Below are 27,671 nucleotides of genomic sequence, written 5' to 3' on the forward strand. Positions count from 1 at the left end.
GGTTTTAGTGTAAGTACTTATTCTTTTTGAAAACAGTTATTTTATCTTTTTAGGATTTAAATGCTCTTTTTTTCAGTATCTCTGCAAAGTAGTCTACATATGGATTATTTAGTTGTTGACCAGTAGAAAGCGCTTTTGATTCGCTGATATTGATCATTAGAAAAAGAAAATGATAGGGCTAGAAACTCGAACGTTGTCTCTAATTGGTCAGAAATATAGCAATTCTTATATTTAATTTTTGCATTGTTTTTTGTTAAATTAAATGCTACTTGAGCTTCTCAGTGTTGTTGTGAAGATGCGAGATTCAGCGGAAGCAGCGCGTTGAGAGCGTGATCACCAGCAATCTGTTACTTTTCTCAGCGCTTCTCAGGATTAACCAATCACATGCGTTTGTGATTACTAGCTATTTTATAAAATAATGTTTAGCGATTTCTAGAGCGAATCTGCACCATTTATACCAATCCTTTGAATCTAGGGATATAACTAATGGTTTCAGTGTACAAATTTCTCTAGTGGGACAGAAAACGGCTTGAGATTTGACTGTGTCGCAGTGGGGGATTGTGTGTTGTGAGCCTGGACCGGCCTGGACGCGGCTCCTGGCGGCAGACCGGGTCTGATTCATGGTCACAGACACGCATCTTCTCCGGGACAGTCTGCCGGTGCGAGGACGCGCCTTCGGCTCCAGGAGTGTCGGTGAAATGTTCATCTGAAAGCTTTAGCTGGCCGAGATGACCTGCTTATAAAGTCAAGCAGTGGATCGATTCTTGTTTCGAACAGGGATATAATATCATAACCTGCCGTGTAAGTACTTGATTAGTTGTACTTCATTACTGCTGAGGTGTTTTGTTTAATTGTAGTCGTGCTATTGAAAACCATTAGCCTATTTAATCAACTACATTTCTAAGGAAAGTTTTTGTTTCCTCCTTAAAATGTTATTTAAACCTCGAAATCAAATTAACTTCTTTCTTTTTTTCAATGATTAGTCAATGAAATGCATTTGAATGTAAACCAAAATAATTGTCATTCACTTTATTTTAACATAAAACAAATTAATTTAATCCAAATTATTCCCAGTTAATTTACCTGGTTAGGCCAATAAATGGTTCCTCAACTGCATGCCTTTTTTTTCTTTTTAAAGATCATACTAAGGTCAGGACTTTGAAAAAAATATAGTGATTTAAGTAGGTTATTTTGCATAGTTTAGTGCTTCAGATTTACTTAAGTTTTCTTTGGTCGGTTTCAGACAATGTTATTTTAGTAATATTTATAATATATTAAATAATTATTTAATTTATTAAGACTATTATACTGTTTATTGATGTTTAGAATGATCTTTTTTATTTTATTTTGACTATAAGTTTTAGTAATTTGTTATGTGCTTTCATTTTTATTAGTGTTTTTAATATTTATATATAGCTTTTATTTTATTTAGGTTTTGTTCATTTTATTACCTCATTACTTAATTATTTAAACATATTTTATTTCAGTTATTTGCCAAGGAAACATTTAGAATTTTAGAACATTTAGAAGTTTAAGTTTAGCTAAATGTTTTTTAAGGGCACGGTTTTTTCGCTAAAATACGGTCAAAAGCACTGCAAGCCTGTGAACAGTGATTTGTAAGCGAGAACAACAGTTTAAAGAACTGCAAAACGGATTGAAGTGAAGTGACATACTGCCAAGTATGGTGACCCATACTCGGAATTCGTGCTCTGCATTTAACCCATCCAACGTGCACACACACAGCAGTGAACACACACACACCGTGAACACACACCCGGAGCAGTGGGCAGCCATTTATGCTGCAGCGCCCGGGGAGCAGTTGGGGGTTCGGTGCCTTGCTCAAGGGCACCTCAGTCGTGGTATTGAGGGTGGAGAGAGCGCTGGACATTCACTCCCCCCACCTACAATCCCTGCCGGCCCGAGACTCGAACCCGCAACCTTTGGATCACGAGTCCAACTCTCTAACCATTAGGCCACGACTTCCTAATCATAATTGACCGCGTAGAACCAATCTGTATGTGTAAAAAAACTGACTGTCAAATGTCTAAATGACTTGTTGTGTACGTAGGGCAAAAGGTTCCCGAAATAATCCGATATGTACAGCTCCGTCTTTTCTCTGCGCTCACAGTTTTGGCAGATTCTCTCACTAACTGAGTTTTGCAAGCTTGAGGGAGAGGGCGGGGCCACCTTCTCTTTGTAGCCAATCAAATGAGGCTCTTGCTGACACATTTACTCTTATCTGATTGGTTCTAAGAAACACATCATAAGCTAAGACATTTATCTTCATTTTAGTCCTGAACACAGAATTGGTGAAAAACTGTTTAACGGTTTAACTCCACAATTCAGTACTACATAGTTCAGAGTCTCTCCTCCCCTCCCCTGGTCAGTCTCTATTGGTTTGATTTGAATAAGCCTGTACTTGAGTGAGTTGTAATCCTTTTCCTGTTTGTGTTTCCTCCACATTCTCCAGGTTTCTTTATTTCAGGGTTCTGAGCGAAGAGCTGTCACGTTCTGAGCCTACAGTCATCTGAATTGCCAGTGTTGAAGAATATGCATCATTAAATGCAAAGTAAATCGTCTCAAGGCAGTGCCACATGCAGAATAATGTGTTTGCTTCATCCAGTCATGCACCAATGGAAATGAAAGACTTTACAATGTCACCTGTCTTCTTTATGGACCCATTCCACCTCATGCTCTGGAGAATTTGATCCAAAAAGTGCCAGAGAAAGCTGCCTTTTGGGGTGTCCACTTTCATTTCCCAATTGATTTATTTTCTTCCTAAAAAAATTTTTTTTTCATTTTGTAAAAATGGGACCTTTTATGTCTCCTTTCAACAATGTCCTGTGCATGCTGTTGGGCATCTCTTTCACTGTCTGGTTCACACTACTCTTGGTCTTCATCATCGTTCCTGCCATTTTCGGTCTGTCCTTCGGTATCCGCAGCCTCTACATGAAGACGCTGCTCAAGGTGTTTAAGGTGAGTTGAAGGTCATCTTGCACTCTTTCAGGATGCTGTTGTTCAGACTGGTTTATTTGTGGCCTTGCACTTGTTTACTGAATAACATAGAGCTGTCAGGGAGGTTGGAGTGAGAGAGATGAATAACCAATCCTTCAATCAAATTAAATCAGTTGTTTTAAATATGATGAATTTAGCCATCACAACATTGTAATGTACGATAAGACAAATCGATGTATCTGTTATGATATTTGCAAAATATTGCATTAAACTGTTATCAAATGATTAGCATTTTAAAGTTGTTTTTTTTTAAGTTTTAGAATTGAAATTTGTTACATTTAACAACAGTTAAAAATGTAATATTTACCAGATAACCGATATGATATTGTGCATCCTTATTCGTGTGCCATGGTATTCTAAACATTTATCAAATAATATTAGGGTACTGTCATGATACATGTTCAAAATACATGGTATTTTCACAGTACCTTAAAAAAGTACCAAAAAAAACTATGGTACCAACATGGTGCATTTTGGTACTTTTTTATTTATTTATGGAGTGCACTTGGCATGAACTTCTCATGTGCTTCCAGAGCACACTGAAAGGTTTTTACATATTCATAATGTTATATTATTGTGGTCATCTGATAAGATGGGGATGGAGTTGGGAGGTTAATGAACACTGAGTGCACTGTTTGCATTTCTATTGGTCCAAAACCTGTTAGGATCTAAATATAAACACAGCCTCTGTGTACGTAAGAGGCCAGGGACAAGAAATGAGATCTGGATGAGGAGGACATGTTGATCAAATACACATCTGGTGAAGGTTTTTAGAAAATGCATAATTTGCATCCTTTAGTGGCATTGTTTCCCCCCATATTATAATCATGGAGTTGAGAGACAGGCATGGAGGTGGAGTGATGAGCTGAGGGCCTGCTCCTCTCCAGCTGTGGCTGATTTATTTCAACATTACCTCACGTCTGTCTGAAGCTGTTATGTAACTGTTCGTGCGTTCACACAGCATGAGCAGACACGCTTGTGAGGCTCCAGTCCTGCTGCCTGAAATTTCTGGAAACAAGTATTTTCCAACAACAAACAGGAGAATTTCTTTAAATAAAGGAGAAATTCTAGTTTAACTTCATGTTGTTTGGGTGTTAAACAACATTCAGCTTGGCCAACCTTGTCACGAGGAAGCAAAAAAGAGGAAGTTTGATAGATAATATTGTTGCTAAAAATAAAAACATCAAAAATAAGAGTAAAATGCTAAAAAAGTGCTATTCCTGACTGTGTGTAGCACCTACAGCTCCGCAGTTTGAGCTGCACATTTAGGATTGCTAAGTTTTACTGTACCATAAGCTCCAAGGACAAAATAATAAAGACTTTGTTTATATTCTGTCCTCAACCTCAAAGTACTCTTTATTACACATTAGGAGAATCCCTGGTTCAAATAGCGAAAGACAAATTAGTAGGCTAATATTGAGACATTGAAGTTATAGCAAAACCTGTGTTCATTTTGCAGGATATCAATAGCAGCCCTTCAGTGTTTTCTGATTCTCAGTGCAGTAAGTCAATTGTGTGCATTGTGTGCTCCACATGCCTGAATTAACATACTGACATTATTCCTCCTCCCACAGCTTTTCAATAAAGCGCTTGTTGTTCCCTTGGGCAATATTCAGTATGTGTGTGTTTGTGCTCCAGTCCACTGCAATGTGTTTTCAAATCATGAAATAGGCAGTATTTTATGGTCCATTATGATATAATCCACTGAGGATGTGTATGAGTTTTATTTCTCAATAATGACTGGCTGTCTGTACATTAGAAATGTAATAGTGTGCTGCAGGGATTACATTTTTTTTGTAGGCCAAAACCCGGAAACAAGTTACTGTAGCATTTTAGCACTTCCAGTTTTATTGTCCTGAAGTCAGTAGGTTTTTGAATGGGATTTTTAATCGTTCTTTTGCGCACTCAGACTTTCTAGGAAAAGTGTGTTTTTTTTTTAAATAAAGACTTTTGAAAGCTTAATGGTGGTGATGATGAAATCATGTGAGAGATGTAGTTTGTTTATAGGCTATGTTGCTTTTTACTTCTGCTGTATTTAGGCTTCAAAATTCTCATTTGTGAAGATTATCATGATGATCTAAACATGTAAGAATCATAAACTTTAGTTGGTCACAGAGCTTATTTTCTCCAATGGAAAACCCTACTGGGTTTTTGTAGTGGCAACCAGAGTGTTGCTAACTTCTGTGTTGGCCTACCACAATATGTTGTCACTGCAGCAACTTTGATATAAAGAGACGAATGAAGCTTTTTCCCCTCATTAATTGTTCTTTTTTATGCATGATCAGAGGCTTAAATATGAGTAATTCAACTCTTTTCAACTTAATAATTCTTACTATAGAAATATATTGCAGTGGAAATAAGATTACATTAAATTGAGTTTGTTTTTCTTTGTTTTCCAGTGGGCCACAGTGAGAATGGAAAGAGGAGCCAAGGAGAATAACCATCTTCTGTACAAGCCGTACAGTCTTAATAGTACGTGTGTCAGTGGCTGTGTAAACACTGTGCTGTTACACCTATAGGAAAATGATCTATTACTCCTGCTGTGTGCTCATCTGCTTGTTAATCTGAGTGACATTGCTTGTTTTGGTGTTTCCCAAGTGTTCTGTCGATCTCACGGGATGTGTACTGATGTGTTTTTCTCAGTTGACCTATCAAGAGAAAGATCAGCAATTACCGGCGATGTCTGTTAATTCGGTTGCATATTAAAAATATAAATTCTTCGGGGTTTTGATATTGTATGTATTATTTAATTTCAGGCATTATTGCTAAAGAACTTACATCGCTGGAAGAGGAGCTCAAAGAGATTAGGCGAAACTGCAGCAGCCGAGAGTTGGATGGCTCCTCCTCCACCACCACAGGCCCCTCCCCTTCCTCATCAGAGTTTGAAATGTCCGACACCTTCTATTTCTGCCGCCGTGGGATTGAATGCATCGTAGACGACGAGGTTACCAAATGTTTCACGGCAGAGGAGCTTGAGTCCTGGAACTTGCTGACCAGGAGCAACTATAACTTCCAACACATTAGCACCAGACTGACAGTGCTGTGGGGTCTCGGCGTTGTCATCCGTTATGGGTTCTTGCTGCCCCTCAGGTGAGGAAGAAGGAAAATGGGGTTTTATATTAAATGGCGCTTCTAATAAAATTGTGGCTGATACAAAATGGTAGTTGACGTATCAATGTGTCCTATGGTGTGACAGCAAAAATTTAAACCCCCCCCCCAAAAAACCTCTATCATTGAAGATAAACCTCTCTCATGCTATTTGCAACTCTAAGAATGAAGATACATTTTTCTCATGTTATTTGTATGTTAAGGTTTTTTTTTTTCTACATTTTTGCTATGTCACACCATAGGACACAGTCCAATTTTTATTTGTCAACTACCCAAATACATTTTATGATCAATAACTACAGAGGCCGAGGGAGCTCAACGTGCTGCAAATAAAAAAAAAAGCCTACAAGTTAAGAAAACACTGTCAATTTGACAACACATGCACTGCAAATGCTCACAACACAACACAACCAAAAAAAAAAAAAAAAACGCATTGCAAATAAAATTCTTTATTTTGTTGTGTTGTGAGCATTTGCAGAACGTCTCTTTATTTGTTTGCGTTGTGAGCATTTGCAGCACCTTCTGTCAAACTGATGAAGATGTTTTCTTTATTTTCTGGTACTTTTTCTATTTGCATGTGTCTTCTGAAGTCGCAGCACGTTGAGCTCTCTCGGCCACCGCAAATGGCTGATATTACAATTCTGTACTATTTTGTACAGACTAAAATCAGTCATTTTAAATGCTACTAGTGAATTTAGGTGTCACATCATTGTGATGTACAGGATGAGAAATGGTTTTCATTTTGAGATTTGTTAAAGATTACATTTAAAAATGTTATAAAATTATTTCACTAATTACTTTTAGTAAGCGTTAGAAGGTAAAATAAATGTAAAAATAGGAGAAATGAGCATTACAATTAAATATTGAGAATTGCCAGATATACTTTTTCCAATATTAACTGATACAAAAAAAAAAAAAAAATCTCTTATTTTGGGTGGTAGCCACTGATCTATAATAGAAAACTGGATCGCTCATGACGTCATGAAAATGAAGCCGCCATATTGGTATTCCCATACATACATTCTTTTGAAGGAATAGGAAGTCGTATGATTTTAATGACTAAACATCACCTAAGGAATCAGTGTTTTTATATCTGAAGTATCCCAGTACATTCTTACAACACAAATAAACACAAATGGCATGCAAATGGTTATTTGTTTAATGTCGGGAATTTCCTCTCCGTATAAAAAGTTACGTATCACATTTATTACAGTACCGTACATCAGATGAACATGATAAACATGCATTTCAAATGACAAAGTTCTCATGAAATCTGAAAAACAAATAATGCTTTCTATACGTACATTTTCCTTGTACATTCACTGTTTATGTAATTGTTGTTTTATTGTTTTTATTCGTACGATAGGCTAACTGCAAATGTTTCAACAATGATTTCGTTAACAGCATGCATTTTGAAGCAGTTAATGATTCAAACGCTGGTTAAATTAATAATTAATTAAATATACATAACATTTTACTTCTTTGCAAACTGAAATGGAAGTAAAATGTCATAGAATTTGCACGATCTTGAAGAGTCTTGAAATAGACGTTGCCTCATCAGGACATAAAAAAACACACGCATTCAGAGAATTAATGGATACATATGGTATGGACAACATAGAGCAATATACAACAAACTAAATTATAAACGCAACACTTTTGTTTTTGCCCCCATTTTTCATATGCTGAACTCAAAGATTTAAGACTTTTTCAATGTACACAAAAGGCCTATTTCTCTCAAATATTGTTCACAAATCTGTCTAAATCTGTGTTAGTGAGCACTTCTCCTTTGGCGAGATAATCCATCCACCTCACTGGTGTGTAGGGCTGGGCGATATATTGCATGCGGATCTCTTCAGTAAAGCCGGTTCCTTGATTTAGAGCCCTGCACGGGCCTCAAATTTAGGCCCTAGCCCGGCCCTGGCCCGAGACGCTCAGGCCCTAGCCCGGCCCACATCCGACATCTTATCAGAATTACCGACCCGAGCCAGTCTTTTTTTCCCCCTTCTCCTAAAACAGTTTATACTACTGTGTTTCGGCTATTAAAATAGTTCAGTTTTGTGTGTAATGGCAAAATTATTATATTTTGTTTTGTTTTTTTATTAAGTTAATTTAGAAAAATGTTTGGAGCATTTTTGTTCGTTAAATAGCCTATAAGTTTTTGTTTTTTTAAAGTAACGACCAAGCGGCCAGCGGCATGAGCTGATCATAGCCTATGTTTGATCAATTTAGCCTTCTCATATCATCACGACTTGCCTAAAATAAAATCTATAGACATACTAAAACAGTTCAAGTATATAACAATGTTTAAACGTTGTTTACCATCGAGCTGCTCTCAGACGCGGCAGCACGGTCTCGTGTTGTTTCCACCAGCGTGGCAATTTTTTTCATCACTAATTGATGGATGTCTACAATATAAAAATAAGAAGAAACCCAAAACATGCCCGAGGCCCGGCCCGCGTCTGAACTATGACGTGAAAATTGGCCCGAAGCCCGGCCCTAGAGGCGTAAAAACGTCGGGGCCCGTCGGGCCCGGGCCGAAATGCAGGGCTCTATCCCTTATCCTGCCCAAACAGACATAAACATTGTAGATACGATCTGAAGTAACAATGACTTTATATACACATAACATAAAAATGAATCCTGTGTGACTGATATGCTTCAAATCGGGTGATATTAGGTCAGTGTTTTGGCTGTCAGTCAATGATGCACTGTGCTGGTAAGGAATAGTAAGATGGCTGCTCAAACACCATTGGTGTATGGGTTGTTATGATAGGACAATATTTGGCTTAGATACAACTATTTGAAAATCTGGAATCTGAGGGTGCAGAAAAATCTAAATACTGAGAAAATTGCCTTTAAAGCTGCCCAAATGAAATCCTTAACAATGCATATTAACTAATCAAAAATTACGTTTTGTTATTTACGATAGGAAATTTTCAAAATATCTTAATGAAACATGATCTTTACTTAATATCCTAATGATTTTTAGCATAAAAGAAAAATCTATAATTTAGACCCATACAGTGTATTGTTGGCTATTGCTACAAATATACCTGTGCTACTTAAGACTGGTTTTGTGGTCTAGGGTCACAGATTATTATGGTATTACCTTCTAGGTGTTTTTTTTGTTAGGGAAATTGCACAGAGCATTCAAATTAGAAACCGTTGCTTAATGATGAAAGGAGCAGAGAGAACTGCTGTTGCTCTCATTTACATGTCTGTGATAAAACAATCCAGCATAGAGACAGTACATGGTTCAGTGTTGGGTACATTTGTACATTAAATACTCACCCCTTATAATGCTTACAAGGACCCCTGTATATGTCATATGACAGAGCAGAAAAAGCAGCTCTTGTAACATTCAACTGCTAATTAGAGTGTTAAATAAATGATAACTCTTATTTTTGATTGGCTGACATTATAATTTGACATCATTCTAACTGGTCCACCCTGAGACACTTGCTCTATTCTGGCACACGAGTCTGAATTTAGCGTCTTAAAATACAGGCTAATTCTGACTCCCCCCTCAGGGCCATATGGAGCTTGTGTAGGATTAATGTCAGTCAGGGCCATGGCCTTAACCCACATTCTTTAATAGAAACTCCTCACCATCCCGTGTGCACATTTGAGATGAGGAAGAGCGCCTGATAGCTGAGCTCTGTTTAATCAGATTCTCACCTTAGTATTGCGGGATTAATTGAATCATGGACAGAAACCTAAATGCCAGTGTCATTGCTTACATTTTTCAGCAGCATGCATTGGGTCAGAGCTGTGGTGATCATATAGCTATGTAGGTATATTTTTGACCTGTGACATATTACAGGTCTCTCTATTTCATTCCATTAATGTCCTGTTCTCTCTTGTATCTCCAGTAAAAAGCTCAAAAGTAAAAACTTGACTTTTTTACAAACCCGATTCCAAAAAAGTTGGGACACTGTACAAATTGTGAATAAAAACAGAATGCAATGATGTGGAAGTTTCAAATTTCAATATTTTATTCAGAATACAACATAGATGACATATCAAATGTTTAAACTGAGAAAATGTATCATTTTAAGGGAAAAATAAGTTTATTTTAAATTTCATGGCATCAACACATCTCAAAATTGGGACAAGGCCATGTTTACCACTGTGTGGCATCCCCTCTTCTTTTTATAACAGTCTGCAAACGTCTGGGGACTGAGGAGACAAGTTGCTCAAGTTTAGGAATAGGAATGTTGTCCCATTCTTGTCTAATACAGGCTTCTAGTTGCTCAACTGTCTTAGGTCTTCTTTGTCGCATCTTCCTCTTTATGATGCGCCAAATGTTTTCTATGGGTGAAAGATCTGGACTGCAGGCTGGCCATTTCAGTACCCGGATCCTCCTTCTACGCAGCCATGATGTTGTAATTGATGCAGTATGTGGTCTGGCATTGTCATGTTGGAAAATGCAAGGTCTTCCCTGAAAGAGACAACGTCTGGATGGGAGCATATGTTGTTCTAGAACTTGGATATACCTTTCAGCGTTGATGGTGCCTTTCCAGATGTGTAAGCTGCCCATGCCACACGCACTCATGCAACCCCATACCATCAGAGATGCAGGCTTCTGAACTGAGCGCTGATAACAACTTGGGTTGTCCTTGTCCTCTTTAGTCCGGATGACATGGCGTCCCAATTTTCCAAAAAGAACTTCAAATTTTGATTCGTCTGACCACAGAACAGTTTTCCACTTTGCCACAGTCCATTTTAAAAAAAGCCTTGGCCCAGAGAAAACGCCTGCGCTTCTGGATCATGTTTAGATATGGCTTCTTTTTTGACCTATAGAGTTTTAGTCGGCAACGGCGAATGGCACGGTGGATTGTGTTCACCGACAATGTTTTCTGGAAGTATTCCTGAGCCCATGTTGTGATTTCCATTACAGTAGCATTCCTGTATGTGATGCAGTGCCGTCTAAGGGCCCGAAGATCGCGGGCATCCAGTATGGTTTTCCGGCCTTGACCCTTACGCACAGAGATTGTTCCAGATTCTCTGAATCTTTGGATGATATTATGCACTGTAGATGATGATAACTTCAAACTCTTTGCAATTTTTCTCTGAGAAACTCCTTTCTGATATTGCTCCACTATTGTTCGCCGCAGCATTGGGGGAATTGGTGATCCTCTTGCCATCTTGACTTCTGAGAAACACTGCCACTCTGAGAAGCTCTTTTTATACCCAATCATGTTGCCAATTGACACTAATAAGTTGCAAATTGGTCCTCCAGCTGTACCCATATGTACATTTAACTTTTCCGGCCTCTTATTGCTACCTGTCCCAACTTTTTTGGAATGTGTAGCTCTCATGAAATCCAAAATGAGCCAATATTTGGCATGACATTTCAAAATGTCTCACTTTCAACATTTGATATGTTATCTATATTCTATTGTGAATAAAATATAAGTTTATGAGATTTGTAAATTATTGCATTCCTTTTTTATTCGTAATTTGTACAGTGTCCCAACTTTTTTGGAATCGGGTTTGTACATTAAAGGTGCACTTAGTAATTTACTGCTAACTTAATAATGAAAATAATTTGAAATAAAATGATGAAATATTAAATTGATAAAAATGAATGAGATGAATACTCTGAATATTCTACATAGAGTAGGTCGCACCCTCATAAGTATTTCACAAATCCAGAAAAATGCAAACAAAACTTACTGTGTACTTTTAAATGAAAAATAGTTTAAAAGGTAAATTTCGTAGAGATTGTTCCAGTGTTTGAGCTGAAATCCTTTGTTTTTGGTTTATCAGGTTAACATTAGCAATCACAGGAGTGGGCCTATTGGTTGTCTTCACCACCATGATTGGTTTTCTGCCCAATGGGAGGTAGGAAACTTGGTTAAATAAAAAACATATGATTTTTTTTTTGTCATTTGTTGTGCTTGCTTAACCTAGTGCTGAACCAACATATCTGTGAAGCCAATATCTGGTGTTAATGTGTCTGGTGTGTTCATAGGGTGAAAAATTTTCTCAGTGAGAAAGTACACCTGATGTGTTACCGTATTTGTGTGAGAGCGCTGACTGCTATCATCACATACCATCACAGGTAAGAAGCGTCACAGATGTGGAAGAACATACGCACACGTACTGGAAATTTCCAAACATCTGGAGCCTTGGCATTTTGGGTCATTGTGCAATCTTAAATTGCACGTTCACAATCACACATACAAGCTTTCACAATCAGATGCTCACAATCAAATATTCACATACATGCACAATCACAAGCATACTGTCATAATCAGATGCTCACAATCACACACTTAGACACTCACAATGACATGCTCACCATCACTCTCACAACGAGATTCTCACAATCACAGAAACACTCACACACATACTCTCACAATCATGCTCTCAGTCACATACTTGCATACATTCACAATCTCACACACTCTCACAATTAGATGCTCTCAATCACACAAGCATTCACATACGCACACAATCAGACTTGAACAATCAACAAACATTCACAAGCTAACAATCACTCTCACAAACACTCACGTACACACATGCAATCACACACACACACTCTCTCAATCAGTAGCTCACTATCACAGAAACGCACATACATTCAGAATCACACAATCACATGCTCACAGTCACTCCCACAATCAGACACTAACAATCAGTCAGTCACATACACACACACACACACACACACACACATTGAGATTATTAATTAATTGATTGAGAATATTAAAGGTAATATTAATAGTTTACCCAAAAATGAAAATTCTGTCATTAATTACTCACCCTCATGTCATTCCAAACCTGTAAGACCTTCGTTCATCTTCGGAACACAAATTAAGATATTTTTGATGAATTCCAAGAGCTCTCTGACCTCCCATAGACAGCAATGATCCTAACATGATCGAGGCTCAGAATCTGCTCCGGGTGTGTGTGTGTTCATTGCTGTGTGTGTGCACCTTGAATGGGTTAAATGCAGACTACGAATTCCGAGTATGGGTCACCATACATGGCCGTATGTCACGTCACTTTCAATGAAATATTTTTCAAAAAATTCACTAATTTAAACATTTAACACATTAAAAGCTAAATTTTAACTTTATTATTTAATGAACCTGAGCTAATATACACACGTATATATATATATATATATATATATATATATATATATATATATATATATATAACACCCAGTAGGTAACAGCAAGTTAACAGCAGCTTGATTTTTCAGTGTCAGATCAGATGAACCGTCTTTAACTGAATTTGAACTCCTCCAGTGCCATCTTTGTCATTATCTCAGCTTGTCATTCCTGCTTCACCCTAATATTATCATGTGTGGTATTTCAGGTCACTGTCCTCCTGTGCATTCTTCTTTTATGTAACTTTTATCTTCCTCCCAAAATACGATACGAATAAAGAAAAGAAGAAAAGTCTTTTTCTCAGGACCTCTCCCTTGACCAGTCAAACTGGTTCCTTTCAGACAGACATTCAGGGTTTTGTGACAACAAAACAGCATGAAGAAGACACTACTAAACAGCTGGATGTCAGCACAAACTGGAACTCACATTGCTCTGCTTCTCCTGCCAATATTTACACTCTCCACTCACAGTCTTCTCTCTGTGTCTTTGTCTGGGACAGTGAAAATAAACCCAAGAATGGAGGCATCTGTGTCGCCAACCACACGTCACCCATTGACATCATTATACTGGCTAGTGACGGATGCTATGCAATGGTAAGTGTGTGTGTGTTTCTTTACTGGAACTGTAGTTGGTGTGTGTGAGAAAGAAGCTCTGAAAGGGTTAATTGCATGTGTGTGTTTATAGGTGGGTCAGATCCATGGGGGCCTGATGGGGCTCATTCAGAAGTCTATGGTGAAAGCTTGTCCACACATTTGGTTCGAGCGCTCAGAAGTCAAAGATCGTCATCTAGTGGCTAAAAGGTGACACTACATCACAGCTTATCTTGTTTCTGTGTCTTTTGAGCAGATTTGCTGGATTCTTCTTAAAATATTGCTTGTAACATCATTAGTTCAAATATCTCACTGAATTGTGTTTTTATAACACTTATACATATTGTCATTAATTAAATGAACTTTATTTCAGGTTGAGCGATCACGTAAAAGACAAAAGCAAACTGCCCATCCTCATATTCCCCGAGGGTGAGCTGAACTCATTCTCAGAAATTATTATTAATAAGGGAGACTGGAGGAGGCCACTAAGTTTTTTCCTTCATCCACTATCATTAAAAAGTTTGGTGCCAGTAACATTTTTAAGTCTCTTATGGTCATCAAGGGTGCATTTATTTGTTCAAAAATACAGTAAAATCAGTAATGCTGTGAAATATAATTACAATTTACAATAACATATTTTTTTATTTGAAAATATTCTTATATCAGCAGCAAGTACTCTAATCTTCAGTGTTTTGTCTTCGGATCTTTTATTACAGGGTGGGCAATTAATTTTCCCAAGGGTCCACATGAGAAACTTGAGCAGTTGCAGAGGGCCAGACCAATACACTGAACTCAGTTCTGCCCAATATATTTTATATCTCTTTATAAAAAAGTAAATGGAACATTACAATCATGCAATGAAAATATGGAGCACACAATTATACCACTAGCTAATGAACATTCACAAAAACAGTTTTGAAAATGTGATTTTTGTTGTTGCATTGTTTCAAAAACTACCATCACAACTTTGAACAAAAAATCAAGTATTTCAAAGATTATGGACGTGACATCCGCAGCCAAAACCTGAAACACACATTCTCATAGAATGTATTCCTTACCAATAGCTATATTGAACCATCTCTTTATATTTTTCTAAACTGCTCATCGTTTTCTCCACTAATTCATATACATATATAAACTTATAGTTACTAACATGGAACAGGTGTCGTGAACTGGATGTTAATATGGTATTACGTTTGTTTCAAGTGTTTATCATATAATTTGTCTTCAGGTACCTGCATTAATAACACATCAGTCATGATGTTCAAAAAAGGAAGCTTTGAAATTGGCTCAACTGTCTACCCCGTCGCCATAAAGGTCAGAAATCTCACTTCTCTAATGAATACTCTGGGTAAGGGATATGAACAAACCTTGAACAGAAGTATGAAATATTGGTGCACAACATGTCTTGTAATGCTCATGCTATGATCATAAATAATACCAAAATGATAAGCATTGTAGTCTGAGTCCACTAATGAGAACACTGCTTTTTTATGAATTACATTATTAGCATAATCATTTGAATTCACAAATGACCATGAATAATTGTCCTAGTATTTGGTTTGCCCTCTTTTGGTTTAACAACAGCAGCTTTCGAGCTGAATGAGCTTTTGTGTCAGTCCTGATGATCATGTTGGATCTGTTTACTGGATATGACTGGATCATTTTTTATTTCCATCCCAGATTTTTAATGTGGTCTCAGATTTTTGGACCACACTATAAAACTGTGAGACATGTTGAGTGTGCTATTACTTTTCTCTGGGCTGATCTGAGTTAATACTGGTGTATGATATAACAGTGGAAAACAAAACATCCCATAGATGGAGAGACCTGAGCCATCTCTTGGGACTTGGGGGTGGACTCTTTTGACTTGGTCCAGTAAGCAAGCACCTAGATATCCCAGAACAGCATAGCAACATGTTTAAAACCACCCACAACACCCTGGCATCAAGTCTCTCAAAGTGTAGAAATCTACTAAGACCACAGTGTCCTCTTTTGAATACTTAAAGAGCTTATTTTTTCTTTCACTGATCATTTACATGTGCAAATACCCTCTGACATGTGCACTCAAACACACTGGATTATTAGCAATGCTCTGTAAATACTTGTATTTTTAAAGGGGTCGTGAACTCCCTTTTTTTATTATTTTGTACTGTTCTCTGAGGTCCGCTTATAATGTTATCAAGATTTTTACACCAAACTAGACTATTTTCTGTCATAGGCTATTTATTATTCAACAAATAAAAACATGAAATGCACTAATATCATTTATTATATATTACTAAATGATCATAATATCAGCACCACAATGAGAAATCACATGAAATCCAAACAGCAGTTGACTGGGGAAAGACAGCTGTCCATGACTGCATTCACGACTGCAGGTTTAGCACAGCTGTACCCCGAGTGAGCCGAGAAGAGAGCTTATAGCGAAATGATCTTGAGACATATGCTTCCTTTAAGTTTCCACGTGGGAGAGTGGTTAAACACAAAGCGCTAAGAAACTGTTTGCACACTGTTATCTTCGTCGGCGCGCATTCTTATTGTTATTAGACTGAGGAACAAACTTTCACCTGAGCATGTGGATTTTATTGTTTTTCTCAACGTTAACGTGAAACAATATAAACACGATAAACATAGGCTGACTCGAGTGTATGTACGAGTACTGCAATTGGCACAGACTGCTTTATTTTTCTTATTGCTCTGTTTGAGCTTGAGTGCTTCTGTTCTTTATATGTATTTTTTTTTTTTTAACCAAATAAAACCTTGAGATATAACGTAACTTTATTGTAGAACATTTGTGTATAATGCTCAATTATAAGCTTGTTCAGAAATAACAAAAACTTATTAAAAATAACGTCTTTGTCATTAAACTTCATTTAAATAAATTAACATTTGAATATTTGTTTTTATGAGCCCAAATATTCAAATACAATGTTTTTGAAAAAGGCCCATCCCTAAGATGGCCGCTGATGTGATTTAGGTCAAAAATGCATAAATACTCAGTAAGTCAAGTCACTTTTAGTTATATAGCGCTTTTAACAATACAGATTGATTCAAAGCAGCTTTACAGTATTAAATAGGAAAATAGTGTGTCAATAATGCAAAAGGACAATAGTAAACACTCAATTTTCAGTTAAAGGCAGTTCATCATTGTATCCAGTAATGTCATCATCCGGCTCAGTTCAGTATCTGTGCTATATATTAAATAGTATCTATGCAATCAAGTTGACGATATCGCTGGAAATTAAGTGTCCCCAACTAAGCAAAGAGGCAACAGCGGCAAGGAACTAAAACTCAGACAGAATGGAGGAAAAAAACCTTGGGAGAAACCAGGCTCTCTTCTCTGGCCAGACGAACCAGCAGGTTGTTCCAGGCTGCAGCAAAGTCAGATTGTGCAGAGGACTCATCTGGTTCCTGTGGTCTTGTTCCGATGACTGTCTAGGGGATCTGTCTCTGGGGCTCCTCTAGTCGTCCTGATCTCCACTGACATTCAGGGCTGTAGCACACTTGCTGTGTCTCATTTAGAAGGTTGCGCCCTCCGGAGGTCGAATCCTCTGGAGGGGTACATTCTCTGTAGGATGTGTATACGGAGTGTCCTCAACCTAGAGTTAAACGAGATGTCCTTCATAGGACGGGCGGAAAAGGAAACAGGAAGGTATCACATTGCTATGCCAACACATTTAGAGTGGCGTTGTGCAATCACAATACTTACATGAAGGAAAATAATTTCTAAATTTGAAAAGTAATTTGAAAAAAAAAAACAGTTTTTACTTGTTTTATTTTGCTCAATATGGAGCTGCAGTGTACGTACAACAGAGATCTGTTAGAGAAAAAAAGGAGGAGGATATTAAGAACAAAGCAACCGGAAGCAATTTAAGGTAAGTTGTAAACACCACATCTGCGCTTGTGTATACATCTGCCAGCGCCGCCATTTTTCAAATTAACGATGGTTGTTTACAGTGCCGCAAAGAATTGTGGGTTATCTGTAGCAGCGAAGGATACACCTGATGCATCCTCCGAATTCCTGTGAAAGAAGTTCACATTCAGAGGTCGCATTCGGTGTGTCCTACTTGCTTTTCTGAAATGAGACCGCCTCGATGACATATGCAGCCTTCGAATGCGACCTCCGGAGGGCACAGCCTTCTAAATGAGACACAGCTACTAACTACATATCAAACGATCTGTACGAAGAGACAAAGCAATAGATACCATGTAATAAAAACAGTTACTCACACTTGTGTGTTGTGACATTACTCTCGGATCCAATATAGTCGGCACTGCATCGTCTTTTAGTTTCAATCATTCTGAAAATCCGGCATCAAATTGTGCCTTGTTTGTAAACAAATCTGCTGTAAAACGAAGTAAACAAAGGACCGAGTGCTTACTGACACGGTCATGGATTTTCTCGAAAAATAAAGTGCTTTCATTCTTTCATAACGTCGGGATCAGAAGAAAGGCAATGCAAACACTGTTTTTCCACAACTTGGCACTGCACAGCATCATCTTGTCTTCAGAGCCATCATTATCATTGGATTTCTGCGTTGACCTGTGTTCACCTCTCTCGTTATTTACACTACGTGTGTGAATCAGTGGGCGGGGCTAAACAGACAGTCATGTAGAAGCAGGCGCTAATCTTCCTCTGCAGAGGTGGTGCTTATCCACACTATTACATCATAGAGTGGCACATTCCACAAGCTGTCGTTTTGGCAGACTGCCTTCAATATAAACAGTTTTTAGACTAACGGGAAAGTTCTGAAACTTACAGGATGTTTTTTATGGTTAAGTGATCTCTTATATTTCAAAATATCAAGGGAATTTTGGTTTCTCAGTTCATGACCCCTTTAACGGTGCAGCTGGTAGGCTGTATGATTTCACTCTCATTTTGAGCGGTGAAGCTGCTTTCAAAGGTTAAAGTACATCTTCTCTCACTTTATCAGCTCTTATGGTAAGAAAAGTGATGAAGGGCAGATGATTAGGATGTTTATGACCTAATCAGCATTTGTCAGCAGTAACATCTAAACATCCTTAAAACAAGATTACTTGAGAAGCTAAATTGTGAAAGATATTATTATATTTGTATTAGAAGATATTTTAAAACTTATTTTCAGAGAGTAGATCTGGAATTATTTTTGTTTTGTATTAGCTTTCAAAAATATGTGCTTAAAGCAAAAATTGGACCTACATTTGAAATGCATGCTTTTTACGTTAGACAAATAAAAATATATAGACCATATAAACTTAATTCAAGAAAACATGTTTTACCATTTGTTTTCTTGTTTTAAGACTATTTGGGTGTGTTTACTGGGAAAAAAATAATGATTATGGGAAATGGAAAAAAAGAAAATGACCTCGTTTTTTGTCAGCATTGTGGTGGTGGTTGCAATATATTTCATTTGCATGTCTTTGTGTTTTTCTAGTATGACCCTCGGTTTGGGGACGCCTTCTGGAACAGCAGTAAGTTTGGGATGGTGAATTATCTGCTCAGGATGATGAGTAGCTGGGCCATCGTCTGCAGCGTGTGGTACCTGCCTCCGATGAGCTGTCAGGTAAGGCTCACACACATGCATCCTCTGTGAATGCAGTAAATTCTGTGGTATGAATGAGTTGCACTGCCCTTCCCATTTTTGCATTGGTGCATTTAATACACAAATCAAGCACAAATGAGCCCGTGTGGGTTTGGAGTTTTGTCCACCCACCACAGATTGGAAATGGACATCCGTGTTTGCATGTGGGCATGCAAATAAACAAATATACCATTGTTTTTAACGCACATAAAAGGCTCCCATCCCGAAAACCCCCCTAAATGGTCACCATAGGTAACTCATTGTGCTGGTGTGATCCACCTTAAATGTTACAAAAGTTCTCTGGAAAATCACTTGAATAATTTTGGAAGTCTTTCCTTTATGTATTTGTAGTTTGTTTTTAACCATTTCAGATAATAACGGTTTCTTCAGTTCATGCTGTTAACTGAAAATAATTGTAACAATTATAAAAATAAATTTAGGCACTAAATACATTTTAAAATCAAAGGTCAAGGATTTTGTCAAGGTCTATTTTGTCTCCTTGCAGGAAGGTGAGGATGCAATGCAGTTTGCTAACAGAGTAAAGGCAGCCATTGCCAGACAGGGTGGTCTGGTGGACCTGCTGTGGTAAGTCTGCTGTCATTATCTGACTCAGCAGCTGTGCTTGTACTATTATAAAATAAAAACAAATTCCAGTAAAAAAGAAGTTACAGTAAAAATGCTAGCTGCGGTTGCCAGAGCTTTTCCTTTCAAAATGCAACATTTTAGGTTTTACGTACTGAATTTACATTTACAGTAAAAAACAACAACAACAAAAACACCCATTTCATTAAAAGATATAATGTTAACTCTTTCCCTGCCATTGACAGAATTTTCTGGCTTTCCGTGTCTTCACGGTTATACGGTAGGAGGTGCTATTACGCATCTTCTGAAAGATTACTGAATGTCTGGATCAAAATAAAGCAAAGAAGCAACACAAAAAAGCATTTATAAAATAATGCAATCATCAAACATTAAATAGCTTATAAATCGAAACAATGCCTAACAATACCGAATGAAATGATGATCCAGGAAGTGGTTTAGGATCGTGCAAGCTTTGGATGTGTTGATGGAAGTGATCTATTCCATCTATGTTTTGATCATCGTTCTGATTCGAATCTGATCTGGACGTGTTTGTTTTTTTGTTTTTTTCAGCTTGTTGTTCAAAATGATGCTTTTTCATGAAACTTACCCACATTCAAATGTTGATTAAAAAAAAGATTGCATGAAGCTAGAATAAAAAGTTTTGTTTTTTTTAAACGTAGATGCTCAGTTTTTTTTTTTTTTTTTTTTTTTTTTAGAGATTGCATGTTCAATTATTCATACAGCAAAATATTCTGGGGGGAATTAAAAATGATCAAAAATGCTTGCGGTGGCTGGGAAAAAATATACGCTTGCAGGGAAAGAGTTAATATACCAACCAACTGAAGTGCTGAAATCTGTTTTGTACCTTTACAATACATTTATAACCACCATAAAACACAGGTAGTATAGAGAAAGCCACGTGATGAATCAAAGCTCATCACAAGTAGCTTTTTCACAAGCTGAAGTAGATACTAATATATAGAATGTGCACGGTGTCGTTACAAATACAAACCACCCTTATGGTAACACACAAACATTAGATGAAGCCTATATGTATATATTTCATAAGAAGAACATAGTTATTTCAGTTGAAAAAACACATAGTTTTTTTTTTATAGCATTGCTTGTTCTTTTTTGACTTCTAAAAACTGTTAATTTTACAGTAAAATACTGTGAAATTTCCCATTAGATTTTTTATACAGTTTTTCACCGTATAGAGTAAGAGAATTTAACGCTAGCCAATTAACAGGTTTTTACCATAGCAATTTTACAGATTTTTTCCATTTAAAGCTGTAGACTGAGAGAGAAATGACAACTGTCTGTTAAACCAGAAAATGTCTGGTCTTGGCTGGTTTAAGTTAATCTACCAGCCTGCCCAGTTTACAAGTGCCCAAAACCGTTCTAAAACTAGCTAACAGGGTTTTGACCAGACTGGGAGACCAGCTTAGGCATATCAAAGCTGGTTTTCTCAGTAGGTTATTGGCCTTTCTTTTGGTGAAAGGCAATTTAGTTGAAACTGGATTTGTGTTATTTTTTCAGGGACGGTGGGTTGAAACGAGAAAAAGTGAAAGACATTTTCAAAGAGGAGCAACAAAAACTCTACAGCATGATTTTGGTTGGAACGCAAGAGGACCGCAGTCATTCTTGAGGAGAGGAAGATGAATCAGGTGAGGACCTGGAGGCCAAGAGACAGTTCTGACACCTGGACAACGACGTAATGCTTTTGTTTTACGACACATAACAAGAACTGTCCTTGTTTAATTGTTCATCAAAGGACCAAAGCGTGTCCAGTGTTCGGTCAGATCGTGATCAAAACACCATGAGACGTGTTTTGACGCGTAATGTTCCTTTGACCGAAGTCAATGTAGCGTGATTCAGTCTGTAGTGGCCGAGTTACCCATGAGGAGTCGTAAGGACGCAGTAGAGCAGTTTAATGGTTTCTTTCTCTTTTTTGTTCTTTTTTAAATTTGTTATGGTTTCTTTATCTTTTATTATCATTTGCTCTTAACGTGTCATTAGGACGCAGTAAACTATTAAATTTGATGGCCATGTGTGGCTGACGGAAACGCCTCATCAGGCTCTACATAGGTGTCCAAAAGCATGTCCATCTCTCTGCTATACTTCTGCTGCGTGAATCACTGTAATCCTGGATTTTACCAGAAGAAAACCGCAGAAATATGCATGGAAAACTTGCCGTTTATTTTGAGGACATCAAGCTTATCCTGACCTTTGCAGATTAATAATCTGCATTAATTTTTCAAAATACCTCTAGATAAACAATCAAGCCTGTGTGTAGGATTTGAGAAGAATTTGTTATATATTGTATTTTTTTTTTTTTCTCGTCCTTGTGTGAAAGATCCAGAACTCTTTTCCATTTCCATTTCCATCTGGGAGTAAAATCATAAGAGTCTTAATGACATTGGCCAAGTGATGGCCAATTGAAACCTTTATGAGTGTTGTTCAGGTACTGCACACATTCAAATTAAAACCATTACTTGTGATGTTTAAACAACACTATGCAGCATGTACTGTATATATGCAACTAGTGTTTCCTAAAACTAAACCTAAAACTTGTTAAAACAATAACCCGTTTTAAAATTCTATTATTATTATTATTTAATTATTTTATCACAACCAAACTCTAAAATTCAAATGTAAAAACTGCACACCACACAGTTATCAGTTCTGGGCTCATTTCGAGTTCAATGATAATATGATCCTATTAAATAAGTCGTCTATGTGATTTTTGTCACTTCAGACCATTGCAAACAGGCTGAACGAGCATGAAAATTCACTCTCTGATAGTAGGTGCCATGTTTTACATGTAAAATGTAAATTGCATTGAAGACATGCTTATGTTTGTTTTGGTCTGAACAGATGCATCAATTGCCATTTATTCAAATCAAAATGTTTATCGCTCTGAAAATTTACACAGAGCACTAGTCTTAAACACGCTTTTACTGAACTAAAAAATGCCACGTCATTGCAAATAAAGCATTAGCGCCACAATGCCCTGAATATCAGTGCAGGAAACACTGTATGCAACTAAATAGCTCTAAAACTAAAACACTAAAGGGCTCATAATGAAGCAGAATCAAAACAACGTGCTCAGTAAACAGAAAAGCTGTCTGAAATCGCATACTCTCTGAATAGGCGCTTCTTTTGAATAAGTAATTAATTTGTGACCGCTATGTGTATTATATAGTATGAATGTGTGTCTTATGAATGAAATCCAGATGCACTACATATGTCATGTTGTCATTGTCATTTGTACGTCAGTTGCCTTACTGTTGTTGACAAATCCTCTTCCATGGCATTATGTGGATACTTTTCGCCTACTGTTTTATGAATACTGTGAATTCTACTAAAACAGTTTTTCACCTACTATGTAGTAAAGAAAGTATGCGATTACAGATGCAGCCCATGTGTACCAAGGGTCTTTCATTTCAAGACTATGTTTGGTTACAACCACTGACAAACAAGATGTTTGTTTAACCAACAACGTTAGCTTTTTTACTTCAAATATAAGATTAGTTTGGATCGGATGATACTTGATTTGCAAATAACACTCAAGCTGTGTAATTCTTAAAGGGATAGCTCACCCAAAAATGAAAATTCTGTCATTAATTATTCACCCTCATGTCGTTCCAAACCCGTAACACTGTGTCCTAACTACACGCAACGCGACAAGATTCCAGCAACAGGCAATTTGGGTGTCCACACTAGACGCGACATCGCGATAGAATCAATCGAATATCACAGCCAATCAGAAGCATGGGCGGGCTCCCTTCGGGAAACGCTCTGCACTCGCAATGAAATGGATAAGTTTATAATCTAATTCATAAATATTAAATCTTTTTAACATTATTAGTACATACTGAGTGACTGATACATCTTTATGGAATACGCTTGTTGGTTTGCATTTAAACATACATCTTTGCTTTAATTTATTTTCAAGATCTGAGGTAAACTGTTGTTGCTTTCAGTATGGCTATAAGGCCAGTCAATATGATATTCAGGCTCACATTAGACACGTTTAACTTTGAATAAAGCACATAATCACCTGAGAAATATCTACTGTCATATAGTTTGTATGTTGCTGCTCTGGCCGCGACGTTGCGGAAATAGAAACTAGAAAGTTTCTAAAATAGAAATTTTGCGTGCCGCCGTCGCAGCTAGTTAGGACAAAAATTCAAAATAACATGGAAAAGATACCTTTTATTGCGTGACGGTGTCAGACTTTCATTCATCTTCAGAACACAAATGATGATATTTTTGATGACTCTGAGAGTAATGTGGTGAATGCAATTACCACATTACATTAGTGGTTCAACATTGTTTTTGCGCAAAAAAGTATTCTCGTAGCTTCATAAAATTACGGTTGAACCACTGATGTCACATGGACTACTTTATCGATGTCTTTACTACCTTTCTGGGTCTTGAACGTGCCAGTTGCGTTGCTGTCTATGGAGGCTCAGAAAGCTCTCGGATTTCATCAAAAATACCTTAATTTGTGTTCCGAAGATGAACACGATGGTCTTACATGAGAGCGAGTAATTAAGGACAGATTTGAAATTTTTGGGTAAACTCTATCCCTTTAATATAAACCCTTAAATGGGTGTGTGCAGTCAACTTGCACCAACTTGGATGGTTATTATTAGTTTTTCTCATTCATTCATCATTCATTAGTGTAGTGTTAGAGCAGCATCTCTTACAGAGCCAGGTCATCAGCTCAAGGAGGCATGTACTGTATGATGGAGTTCCTCCAATCGTTTTGGATTTAAGAAAGTATGTATTTAAATATGATTAGACTTCATCTACATGCTTAAAAATTGAAATTGAATTGGCCACAAGCGGTATAGTACTTCACTAGTTACAACTTTAAAGACAAGTCAGCCTGTAATAAACAGACTGAATATAAGGTTTAGATCTCAGCTTTGAACTGAAATAGCACGACTACTTACAAGCATGTGAATCAGTTCAGCAGCTGGGCTCAATACGTGGGAATGACTCGGTACAGTGCATATAAATGGCTCTGTGGAAACAGAGAGAGCGGTTGGATAAACATGCCAACAATCACAATGTTTCATATTCAGTGGCTCAGACCTTCATTTAAGGTCTGATGTAGTTCTCAGCTTTATGAAGAGGTTCAGCTGGAGATCAGTGTGTGGAGGGAGTCATTGATGATGTAGGACTTATTCCAGTTCACTGACTTTGTGTTCTTTCTGCAGTGTTTTTGCAGTTCATCATCAGTTCAGTATCCTCCTGGGATCCAGCAGTTCATCTGTAGATAGCATGTATTTACAGTTAAGTCTATACATGTCCTCTTGAAGATTTAAAACCGATTTGGCCATGACAAATTCCTTTCATTGTTTTTAAAAATGTCTGATAATTACAAATATGCAGCAAAATAAATGTTTTATTGAAATTATTCTAGGTCAAGCATCTGTATAGACAAAAAGGGAGCAGTAATACAGTATTGTCTTATTTTAAAACGTCTACTATTGTTCAAAAGTCACAGTAAAAAAACAGTAAATTTGTTACAGTTGAAAATTTACTTTCTATTTGAAAATATTTGAAACTCCAATTTATTCCTGTGATGCAAAGCTGAATTTTCAGCATCATTACTCCAGTCTTCATTGTCTCATGATCCTTCAGAAATCATTCTAATATGATGATACACTTTAACATTTTTTCCAGGAGAAAGTTCAATAGAACAGCATTATTTATTTGAAATAGAAATATTTTTTTAAATGTCTTCTATTAATTTTAATCCATTTAAAGTGTCCTTGCATTAAATATAAATTGTGTATGTGTACATTGTTAATTAATTTTTAATGCATTATTAATTGGGTAATAAAAATTCCCATGAAATATGTCAAAATTTGTCAAATTTCATTAACTTTCATTGACTTTTTTTTGTATTGCAAGATGCAACACATCTATTAATATGAACTTGCTTCTTGCCTTCATTTTTAATGTAAGTGGGTCCTGATGCCCACAACAAAAGACATGCAATAAATTGGGTTTTTTGGGGGGTTTATTTTTCATTTCATGTCATTGGAAAATTAAAAACATTACAGCAAATCCTCAACTAACACAAACTCTTTTTGCTGGCTCTCAGGAGGATATAACATGTCCATGCTGCGGTGTCTGTGATGCACATTTTCTTTGCTACACTAAAAATAAAGGTACTTTATTGGATTCAGTGGTTCCATGAAGAACCTTTAACATCCAGTAGACATTTTCATTCCACAAAAGGTTCTTTATAGTAGAAAAAGGTTCTTCAGATGTTTGAAATGTTCTTTACACTATGAAAAGAATGGTTCTTTTAAGAACTGTTCACTGAAAGGTTCTTTGGGGAACATTTGGATGTATGTTTTAACGGGATGGGGGTTTATCTGTCATAATATCGCCAGTGATTTGACTGCTGCCACGCTCTGAAACAGCACCTTGCCAGCACATTCACTTATACAGTACATCACTGACTGATAAATTAATTAAAAATGTTCCAATGTGATACAGTCATATGTACAACTATATAAAAATGTCATATATGTAAATAAAAGAACTTCAACACAACATTCACTGTCTCAAGTTTATGACAGTTATGTTGCTATTATCCTTTGTTTTTTCTTGGAGGATACACTTCAAATACACCCTTTTAGCATCTTGTCCCAGGTCATGTGACAAAAGAGGCCCACTAAGGTGCAGTAGCTGACTCATCAGGCACAGGAAAGATGTGGCCCACCCATAAATGTCTGTCCTGGGCCTGCTGAGGTGGATCAGGCTGTAAAAACAAATGGAGAGCTGGACATGATTATTAGACTCTACATTGACATATGACTGGAGAATCGAGGCATAGGGACAAGTTGTTCTGCCAGAGTCCTTTCACTTAACGTGAATTATAAACATTCATTCAGCCTGCCACGGCTGAGCTGGAGTCGGACCTGAGAAACAGAGATTTTCCTTCATGGTGACATTTCTCTTGAAAAGTGCCAGCTCTTAGGTAACAGCCTTTAGACCAAGAGGGGATACAATGACTTCAGCCAGCCAAAGAGCTGATGGATGGGTCACAACACAAAAAACCCCAGCAAAACAGCATGCGGAGTACGCTAGCGAACTGCATACTCATTGTTTTCACATGTTCGGTACAGAAGATTCGATTTAGATATTTAGGGATTTTTAAAATAGCCATAATCACTTACTGTGGTTGGATCTGGCGAATATCAGTTCCAGATCTCCAGATCAGGTTTGTAGGAACATTCAAAATGACAAACTGACCCCCATTATGTGTCTGCCAGAGCACACTGGGCTTGTGAACTTGCGTCAGTTTCTAAACAATTACCGTACCTTTACCAGCTCTAAATCTATTGAACTAACTAGATTATCAACGGATCTGTTCATCTATCTAATTTGTGCTGCCACGACAGCACAGAAGCAGAACGAACTAATTTCATCCGTTTTTGTTTTCATTTTAGTTTCACAAAATCTTGCTGGGGGGATTTTTTTTAATCCCATGATGCAATAAATATTAGATGAGATGCTGTAAATACCATTAATAATGTATATGGCATTGTTATTAAACAATAATACTTATTGAATTCTAACCTGAGACCAAGCGATTCATTTTTCTTTGTTACATTTATTCATTGTAAAGGACATAATTGTGTTTGTGT

General features: G+C 37.1%; 1 protein-coding gene across 1 annotated transcript; it reads left to right on the top strand.

Moving 5' to 3' along the window:
* The first annotated feature begins 398 nt into the window (after nucleotides 1-398).
* Nucleotides 399-26,574, top strand: LOC306848773 (glycerol-3-phosphate acyltransferase 4-like). Its single transcript, XM_079383540.1, has 14 exons — nucleotides 399-801; nucleotides 2,471-2,976; nucleotides 5,415-5,487; nucleotides 5,772-6,105; nucleotides 11,899-11,973; nucleotides 12,104-12,193; nucleotides 13,753-13,846; nucleotides 13,938-14,053; nucleotides 14,217-14,272; nucleotides 15,075-15,160; nucleotides 19,264-19,392; nucleotides 19,916-19,995; nucleotides 21,532-21,659; nucleotides 25,224-26,574. The coding sequence occupies exons 2-13, from the start codon at nucleotides 2,809-2,811 to the stop codon at nucleotides 21,638-21,640; spliced, it is 1,410 nt and encodes a 469-aa protein (XP_079239666.1). The 5' UTR covers nucleotides 399-801; nucleotides 2,471-2,808; the 3' UTR covers nucleotides 21,641-21,659; nucleotides 25,224-26,574.
* Nucleotides 26,575-27,671: the final 1,097 nt, after the last annotated feature.

The sequence above is a fragment of the Barbus barbus genome, assembly GCF_936440315.1.
Source record: "Barbus barbus genome assembly, chromosome: 28".
In the NCBI taxonomy this organism is placed as follows: Eukaryota; Metazoa; Chordata; class Actinopteri; order Cypriniformes; family Cyprinidae; genus Barbus; species Barbus barbus.